The sequence below is a fragment of the Helianthus annuus genome, chromosome 16 (genome assembly GCF_002127325.2).
Source record: "Helianthus annuus cultivar XRQ/B chromosome 16, HanXRQr2.0-SUNRISE, whole genome shotgun sequence".
Taxonomy (NCBI): Eukaryota; Viridiplantae; Streptophyta; class Magnoliopsida; order Asterales; family Asteraceae; genus Helianthus; species Helianthus annuus.
In genome coordinates, this window is record NC_035448.2 from 114,437,003 (window position 1) to 114,447,377 (window position 10,375).

A 10,375-nucleotide genomic window follows, 5' to 3' on the forward strand; every position below is an offset into this window, starting at 1 on the left:
CGACCACCCTCCGGCGTGAGGATAAGTATTGGTTTAGAGAGAGAAAATAGAGAGAGAAAGTAAGGACGAAGGTTCAGAAAATCGTACTTGGCGTTGTACTTTGGTGAGGTATTTATAGTGGTCAACTGGGATGACGTCATTCGGCCAGACGCACTTGAATGGTGGTTCGTCTCCGGAGTTACGTGGAGGACGGAGCTGACATGTTCATTTGGGCACGGAACTGACATGTTTATTTCGTTCGCCCTTCGGTGGGTAATATCCGGCCTCGGTAATGTATCTTCAGTTTTATTCTAAATTTTGCAATTTAACACGGCGCAACGTGCGTGTGTGGTTCAACGTCTTTACATCGTCTATTTTTTTTATTTAACAGGTTCGTCGTAACGCACGGGTTCTAAATCGACTTAGTTATATTATCTTCTATACTTTACGTTTCGATCAAATTTCTTCATATTAACACGCCACACCTTCAGTATTAGTAGTCGGTGACGAGACATTGATACTATTTCTTACGGTTTTACACCTCATGCAATACGAGAGGAGGGTGGGGGGGGGGGGGGGGGGTAATGCTAAGTTAACGAAAATAGCCCCTCTAATAACAAACCTTTTGACCCAAAAAAACTTGTTAATTTCTTCATAAAAAAATCTAGCTTAGATCTCGATCGTACATACCTGTAAATCCGCAATCCCCCGTGTCAACAAACAACAGCTCCATTATTCAAACAATAACATCTTCAATCTTCTTCTTCTTCTTCTTCTTCTTCTTGTAGCTCACAGATTCAAGAAATCTGGATAAAAACCCTCCATTTCACAAATTTCCATTATTTCTATAATCAAACATAATCTTGTGACATGCAGAGAAACCCAGGTTGTTCAAGTGATGTTGATGATTCTCCAGCAAATACCCAATATGAGGGTGAGGAAAAACCATCGATTTTGACTTCAAATTTCTTCATGGATCAAGTTGGGGAGATTGTTCTTACCCTTAAATCAGATATGTTATCATGGAATTCGTTGGATTCGCTTTCAAATGTTAGTTTCTCCAGGTTAAATTGAGATTCTTTTTTGTTAGTTTTTAACATGAATTTGGTTTTTTGTTATGCATTTGGTGTGATTAATTGTTCATGTCGATTATGGTTTATATTTCTATTAATAGAATAAAATATTTGTAGTTGAGCACATTGAGATCATGTTTGAACTCACTTTAAATTATGCCTAAGCTAGTTTGATGGGTTGAATTGATGAACCCGAACATGACCCGTATTTTTATTTGTCTCTAAACATTAACCATGATATTATCTAAACTAGTCAAACAGGTTGACATTTGCCAGATTGTTCGGGTTGATCAAGTTGTAAATGGGTCGTAAACGGGTCGGATGGTTAACCTTAAAATAACTATACTTTTTGATACTTTTATTCTAGTTTTAAACAGGTTGACATGTGTTTTAATTAAATGTGTTAAACAAGTCAACCTAGATTTGACCCGTTTAATCAAACGGGTTAAACTGGTCAACCCCAACACGACCTGTTTATAAAACGGGTTAGAAATTTAGACATGACAATTGACAACCCAAACCTGACTACTTTTGTGATGTGTCAGGAATTGCTACCCTTAGTTAATCAGTTTAAAGTAGGCAAATTGGATTTAAATAATCCCAGCTTTCTCAATTTGCCCGATAATAATCCTAACTCAGTTATTGGCCGATAATAATCCGAACTGGTCCACTTTTAGCCGATAATAGTCTGCAATACAGCTTAACGGAGTTAAATTTTTTTCCGAATTACAAACTGATGTTTTAGGGCTTTTGATTAGAACGAGGATACGAGTTGATTGATGTAAAATTTACCTCGAAATACTGCCCCAAACGACGAAAACGGTGCTTCAATTCGGGTGTTTAAACTTCTAATTAACAAAAATCAAGCCGTTTGAAGCATCGTTTCGAGGTAAGTTTTACATAAATCGACTTGTATCCTCGTTCTGATCAAAATCCATAAACATCAGTTTGTAATTCGGAAAAAAGCTTAACTCCGTAAGCTATTTTTAACGGCGGACTATTATTGGCCAAAAGTGGACGAGTTCGGATTATTATCGGCAATAACTGAGTTGGGATTATTATCGGCCAAATTGAGAAAGCTGGGATTATTTAAATCCAATTTGCCTTTAAAGTATACTATACAAGGCTGACCTTATTCTTGTGTTCTAATTTTCTTGGAATAAACAGGAGGATAGCTCATGCTGTTTAGGAATACTTTATGCTTCCAAAAGCGATACTTTTATCAAAATTTCCGAGGTTTATGCTGTCGAGTTCATAGATTTTGGCTTGATACATGAAAACCCAGGATGCTTGTCGGGTCATTCATCTGAGGTTTGTTTGTCATACCAATGTACATTTGGTTGAAATGGGTCACTAGTACTAGTCAAAACGGGCCAGAGTTTTTCAGAATCAAAACTAGAAGTGACAAGATGGGCGGGTTATGCTATTTGGGTAACAACTAACAAGTCAGTATGAGATATGGTTGAAACATATCATTTTTAATACAAGTCAAAACGGGTCAGGTTGGGTTGACCCGTAAACATCTTTGTGCCTGTTTAAGAATATGTCTCCAAATAGCTAACGCTTCAGTTAAGATTACAGAAACAAAATTATTATTACAGATAACAAAAGAAACAATTGTCAAGGTTTTATCATTTATGCATTGACTATACAATTTGGGTGATTTCCAAGCCGTTTGACCCGTTCTCCTTTCAACCGTATCTTTGTAATAGCCCCTTTGAGATAACCACCCAACCTGAATCGACTCACTCATGAATAAATTTGATTATTTCTTTCATATGTTTCTTCTAGATGTACCGGTTCAAAGTGCATGGTGTACAAATGTCAAAGGGTCAACCCTCTCTTTGGACTCCAGTTGTTTACACTTTTGGTCATGACAATAAGGAAACATGTAAAACGTGGGTGAATAAAATAAAAACGTTCCTTGGCATCGAAACCGATAGGCCTAAGAATCTTCTGGTATGTTTAGTTAGTTACTATATGCACGTGGTCACTTAATCTTGATTATGAATGTTTATTACCCGTTTAATAAGTCAAAGTTCAAGATAGCTAATAGCTTTCTAGATTTTTTATTAATCTTGATTAGGTTTTTGTTAACCCGATGAGTGGAAAAAGAAATGGATGCCAAATTTGGGAAAATGTCGCTCCACTCTTTTCTCAAGCCGAAGTAAAAACAAAGGTACAACACAAATTTGTGGAAATATATATATATATTGAAAGTGTATCGTACATTTTGCCTTAACGTACGAGCGTACGCAATGTCAAATTCGCACGTTATAACAAAAAGTCGCATGTTGTAAAAACAGAAGATCGTATGTTAAAAAAAATATAAATCGCATATTAATAAAAAGAATATAAATCGCGTGTTATAAAAAAACCAAAATCGCATGATGTTCAAAAATACCAAAATCGCATGTTATAAACTTTTTTTCGCATGTTGATACTGAATCTCGTACGCTTCGTACGTTAAGGCATTTTGTAAAATTACCGGCCTCTATATATATTCAACTATTTTTGGTTTGTTGAATCATAATAATTTTGTTTTATAGGTTATTGTGACGGAACGGGCTGGTCATGCATTTGATGCAATGACTTCTATTACAAGCAGGGAGCTTGCTTCATATGATGGGGTTGTTGCTGTTGTAAGTTTCGTGAATCTGAATTTGGTTTCTTTTATTATTTTTTAGTTTCCATAATTCCTAGAGGTGGCAAGCTTGACCTGTTTACTTACAAATGGGCCAATTTGGGTTTGGGTTCTTTTTATAAGTGAAACGGGTCAAATAAAAATAGCTTAAAGAGGAAACATGTTGAATACGTGACACATGTCTTCTCAAATTTAAAGATTATTGTTGTATTAATATTGTTATTGGATTCATAAGTAACACATCAATTATCAATATGTGGATTAGAAAAAAAGGTTTTTACGGGTCATCCCAACCCGACCCGTCCCCTACTAAATATGACCATCTCGACCCGAATCTATATTGACATGTTATCTAACATGCCCTACACACGCATCTTGCCACCTCTGATAATTCTGATTAAGAGACTTTTCTTTAAACTTTTTACGTATCTGATGTGATTCAGGGAGGTGACGGCCTATTTAATGAGATCCTAAACAGTGTTCTCTTGTCCAGACATAAAGCTCCGTATCCACCAGCCCCACCGGATCATGATCAAACCGTTGATACCCATAATGACATAGTGGACTCTGGTCCAACCGTAACCATGGCTGAACCATTGCCTTCTCGTGAGGATGAGTCACCGCTCCTGAGTTCATCACTTGATGAATCACAAGTCCCAAATATTGGTAAGTTTTTCGAAGCAATTACTTGAACATTTGTTTATTTGGACTTTCGCTAAATTTGTATGCAGGTCCCTGTACTTTATATTTGCATGCCTAAATCCCTTAACTTTAAGAAACTTAAGACTAAAAGTCCTTGGATCTTATTCTTCTCAAAACCGTCCCTAGTTTTTGCATTACTATAACTTTTTTTTATTATAAAATAATTATATGATAAGTCTCTAAACTTTATAAGAATCTTTTTGTTAGTTTTCAGAGTCAACGGATTTAATCAGTCAAAGTTACAGCCAAATGACTTATTTGTGAATGCTAGAAAAAGTGTATAGGTTTTTTTTAAAGTTATAATTGTAGTTGATGGAAATTAAATTTATGATAAGTTATATTATGAATATATATATATGTATATGTGGGGGGGGGGGGTGTTAACGTACAATATTCCTTAATGTACGATATGAAATTACGCACGTTATAAAATTCTAAACCCTAATCATGCATGTTGAAAAAACATAATCACGCATGGTTATGATTTTTCAACCTGCGTGATTATTGTTTATCAACATGCATGATTATGGTTTTTCAAAATGCGTGATTAGGGTTCTGAGTTTTATAACGTACATAATTTCATATTGTACGCTCGTACGTTAAGGAATATTGTATTTTACACTTTCACTACACACACACACATATATATATATATTGAACTAGGGAAAGGTTAACGTACAATAGCCCCTTAAACGTGTGCTACGTACGTGACTAAATTACGCATGTTATAAAATTCAAACGCTAATCACGCATCGGTTAAACACAAAATCACGCATGAACAAAACACAGAAATCACACATGAGTAACCCCTAATTACGTATGTGGTAAAAAACAGAAATCACGCATGAGTAAAACCGACTTACGCATGTTAAGGGACTTTTGTATTTTAAACTTTTTCTATTGAACTATAGGTGAATTTAGTAAAATTAAATAATGAATAATTTACAAAAAGTTATTATAGTTGATGGAAACTAAATTGTCATACATAATATATATTTGTACCAACAATATATAGGAATGTCCTTTTTGGCCATTTTACAATATCCTATTCTGATTATTCAATATCACATAATCTTGTAACCAGCCCATGATCCCGAGATTTCTTTCCCGAATGATCAATTTCGCTTTGGACTTATTCCTTCCGGGTCCACCGATGCTATTGTCATATGGTATTTTTCACGTCAAATGATTATCATTTATTTATGTTAAACATGGAATTTCAAAATCTTGATATCCTGTAGTCTTGCAGTACAACTGGAGCTCGAGATCCTGTGACATCAGCATTGCAAATTATTATCGGTAAAAAGTTACGCCTGGATATAGCTCAGATTGTAACATGGAAAACATCACAAATATCCAAACACGAGCCTCGTGTACGATATACAGCTTCATTTGCTGGGTAGACTCCTATCGTTTTCTCCTTGTTTGATGTAATTTTTTTTTCGTATTTTTCTCATTTTCATTTATTCGTTTAATTCTTATCTTTTGGGTAAGTTTATTTTTGTTTAATGTTACTAGGTATGGTTTCTACGGAGACGTGATCACAGAGAGCGAAAAATATCGATGGATGGGGCCAAAACGATATGATTATGCAGGAACAAAAGTGTTTCTTAGACACAGGTATTTGTTTTTACGGTTAATAAAACAAAACCGGCTTACAATTGTTTCTCGGGTCATTATTATTTTTTCCAAACGTGACCCGTTTGTTTTTCAAGGTCATACGAGGCAGAGGTAGCTTTTACGAAAGTTGAACATGAGAAAACAGATACACAGGCGAATGGAAGAAAATTAAAGACGTTTTGGGGCCTACCAAAGGATCCCAAAAGGGTTCCGTGTCGCGTCAATTGTCACATTTGTAACACAAACCAAACATCGGACTCGCACCAAGAATCAAAGTTAGTTACAGTTAAAGGACGGTTTCTTAGTATTGGTGCTGCGGTCATCTCATGCAGAAATGAAAAGGCGCCTGATGGCTTGGTTGCCGATGCACATCTTTCAGATGGGTTCTTGCATCTTATTTTGATCAAAGACTGCCCTCGCGCTTTCTATTTATGGTAATTCTTTTTATCTTTAACAGGTCAAATGGATAAATATATAAAAAAAACTTGGCTAAAAAGGAAGCCGAAAGATTCTAAACTGTTTCATTCTGATTATTATTATTATTGGCATTATATAAAAAAGCTTGAGATAATGTATGCATATGTCACCCAAGTATGTATAAGGTTACTTGAATATTAAGACAGCTTTACGACCAACCCAAGTATCAACGTGGTCTCGTTTATGCCGGTTCCGGCCTCCAAACCTTCATGAAATTGACGAAATTTTCGGTAACTTTTTGAAGAGTACACTATTGTTCTATTTTTTTAAAGTTAGGGGTATTTTTGTCATTTTACAAGTTTTCTGGTAACTTTTTTGTTGTAAGAGTTGGCATAAAAGAAACCAAATTGATACTTGGTGGAGGATTTGGACAAAATTCTATCGGGTCAACCCAACCCGCCTGTTTGACCACCTCTACCACACATACAAACGCTTCAAGCACATGCTCTAACTCATGACTGATAATGACATGTAGGCACCTCATGCAACTAGCAAGGAAGGGTGGAAGCCCATTGGACTTTGATTTTGTGGAACATTATAAGGTACAAATTTTGTTACTTTTATTGTTGAATATATACCGGCTTGTGAAAATGTTGGGTTCATTTTTTTAAAAATTTTGTCCAGACAACAACGTTCACATTCACTTCATATGGGGAGGAGAGCGTGTGGAATGTCGATGGTGAGGTTCTTCTGGCTCACAAACTATCCGCACAAGTCTTTCGCGGTCTTGTTAATGTGTTTGCGTCTGGGCCTCAAACATAGTTTCATCGAATATGAAATGACAGTATTACCCTTGTATTTGATTCGTATGTTTGTAAGATGTAATATTACCAATATGACATAACTAGTCACCGACAATTACTTGATGGTAGTAATTGTAAATATTGATTAGTTCAAGGGGCAATTATGATTTCCCTTTAGGTACCATTAATAGAGAATACATAGATTTTTTTATAACGGATCACCATTCATGACCATTAAGCATTGATCTTTATATATTGATGATAAGTGGTGATCAAAAACTCTAGTAGAACACCAATACTAAGAATTCTCTCTAGTGTGATTCATCAACACAAGGTACCATAACAAGAATCATGACTTCATCTTTATCCTCAAAGATAATCATCCCTACAAGTAAGTATCTCTAACTTGGCATCTATATTTACGTTATGATTGAATAAACATGATTAGGGTTCTTTATTTTTTACCCATGTTTAAAGATATAATCAACATGTGGTATCAGAGCGTATGTTGATTTTTTTATCAATTCAATCCTGAAGTCCACTTTAGATGATTAAGTTTCATAACTGTAAGAAACATTAAAACTACCGTAAATTAATTTTTATTTGAGGAAATTGTTATCCAAAAGTTTTTTGATGGATTCATGAAATTCTAAAGATTAGATTTATTGGAACAATACTTTTTTTTACCATATCGATTTCCATCAGTTGATAAATGTCTGATTAGACATATTATTATTAGTTCAACCTCATATGCTTTAATGGATTTGATTGTATGAGGCCATGATGTGGATAAATATCATGTTGTTTTTGATATATCTTAAGTATACTTCACATTGAAAAATTGTGAAAGTTGATTATACAATATTAATTTATTTTTAGTTCCACAAGTTCATAAATTAATTGGTATGGAAATTGCACATGGATGCAATCAATTGTGGTATGTGATCGGTTTTAACATTTTTGATCTTTTATTTTCTGATCTTAAATGACGGTACACAATTATTTCTATAGGGAAAAATATAAATTTATCGAATGAAAGGATTTAGCAAATGAGATTTATTGTTTACCAAAAATTCATTCGAAATCAGGGTGACATGATATAAGGAATTAATTTATATTTTCGTATGACTCGTATCAGTTATATATTAGGCTTTCACATATGACATATTGTATAAATTATTTTGCATAACTTCTGCATATTGTTTATACGAAAATATATAACTTTTGCATGCTTTAATTTTTGCAAGCCTAATTTTATTTTATTTTGTATGGCCCTAACGGTTGCACGACCTGGCTTTCGTATGGCAATAACTTGCGAATGGCCAAACTTTAATTTATGTCATTTTATGTTATCATGTGTATTGTTAGATAATGAACCCAAAAACTAATTGTTTGATGATACACATAATAAATTATTAGCCTAATTTACATAAATATTTCATTTCTGGTCCAAAGGTGTTATGTTATATTTATGTGCTTTACCTTATTCTTTATGTACGTTCATCATGATACATGAATTTGGTCAAAGCCAAAGCGAAACCAAAGTTCATGTAGAACTTTGAGATAGCCTATATTCATGCGTGTTCATAAATTTTGGTCAAAGCCAAAGCGAATCCAAAGTTCATATAGAACACTAAAGATGGTCTATTATTTATATTGTTCATAATGCTTGAATTTTGGTCAAAGCCAACGCGAAGCCAAAATTCAGGTAGAACATTAAGCTGAGTTTTATTATTTTATACCGTTCATAATGTCTGAATTTTAGTCAAAACAAAAGCGAAGCCAAAGTTCAGGCAGAACATTAAGTTAGTTTTTTATTTATGTATGTTCATAATACCTGAGTTTTGGTCAAAGCCAAAGCGAAGCCGAAGTTCATTTAGAACAATAAGGCAATCTGTTATTTATGTATGTTCAGAATGTGTCTGAATTTTTGTCAAAGTCAAAGCGAAGTCAAAAGTCAGATAGAACCTTGAGTTAGTCTGTTATTTTGGTGTTATAGTAGACTATATCTTCAATATAATAATTTGTGTCTGCTTTACTTGATTACCCCATAATGTAAATTACTCCAAGCTTCTTCTTAAGTTTGTATCTCATCTATTTCATCCACTCTAATTTCGAAAACTTAAGATGTTTTGCTTACTAAAGAGTTTCTATAAAATTTGCTCTTATTTGGATTGTTGATTATCGTTTAAGACATGACAATCCCTCTGCTCTTTTCTGATAAAAGTATTACAGAAGAAAATTAGAGCATGACTAGTGGGATACGTTAACCATTATATCTCTTATGATAATCAAGAACTCGTTTAATTATTGCTATCATGGGGGCTATTCTAGATACGATATTGTTTAGTGAACTAAATATTGTCGTGTTATATACATGTAGGAGTAGAATTAGCATGGTAATATATTTAATCGTGTCGGTTCAAAACAGGCTGTGTCATCACCCCCACCGTTGCTATCGGGTCTCAACCTCTTCCTCTTTCACTAACCGGGTGTATGGATGTTGCCATGTTCGTGGCTGCGATGGTATGCAGTGGTGGTTAAAGATGGCTGGAGATCTTGGAGAGGATGAAACGTAGGTTATTATAATTATTAACAATTCCTTATGCATTATAAATTGATATTTTAATATTAAATAACTAATAACTAGACATTAATAAATATTATTAAGTAGCAGGATTCCCCGTGCTTCACAGCAGGCATTCGGTCGTATTGTAGATAAAGATAAGCACGTTACAACTGTATATTTGATTTTTTTTATAGAACGTTATATTGTCTTAACTAAAATAACGAAAAGTGTAAACGACATCACTGTATATATATAAAAAAGCTAAATCACGAGACGAATTTGACGAAATGTAAGTTTGCGCTTTGATTGGTTTCATATTTCTATTCACAACTAGTTTTCGAGTAAAATTTATATCTACGTAGATAAAAAAACCACGTCGCAATGACATAATCATAATTATATAAAACAACTAGCTTAAGACCCCATGTGTTACACGGGTGGCCTAAAAAAATATATTATTTAACGGTGTTTTCATAAATCTTCTAATGAAAGATTTGTTTCAGTATTAGTACTAAAGTAAATATAAAATTACACGTAATTAAAATAAATGAATATGAAATGTGACTTG

At 34.0% G+C, this 10,375-nt stretch overlaps 1 protein-coding gene across 2 annotated transcripts; it reads left to right on the forward strand.

Annotated features, from left to right (window-relative positions):
• The first annotated feature begins 628 nt into the window (after nt 1-628).
• LOC110915812 (ceramide kinase) lies at nt 629-7,452 on the forward strand. Of its 2 annotated transcripts, none has more exons than XM_022160560.2 (12): nt 629-1,029; nt 2,220-2,363; nt 2,844-3,011; nt 3,139-3,231; nt 3,602-3,694; nt 4,140-4,362; nt 5,483-5,567; nt 5,648-5,797; nt 5,917-6,018; nt 6,114-6,452; nt 6,971-7,037; nt 7,120-7,452. In XM_022160560.2, exons 1-12 carry the CDS (start codon nt 850-852, stop codon nt 7,255-7,257), a joined length of 1,782 nt encoding a protein of 593 aa, XP_022016252.1. In that variant the 5' UTR covers nt 629-849; the 3' UTR covers nt 7,258-7,452. The 2 variants fall into 2 exon arrangements, with proteins under 2 accessions (XP_022016252.1, XP_022016254.1); XM_022160562.2 differs by having other exon boundaries at nt 907-1,043.
• The last annotated feature ends 2,923 nt before the right edge of the window (nt 7,453-10,375 follow it).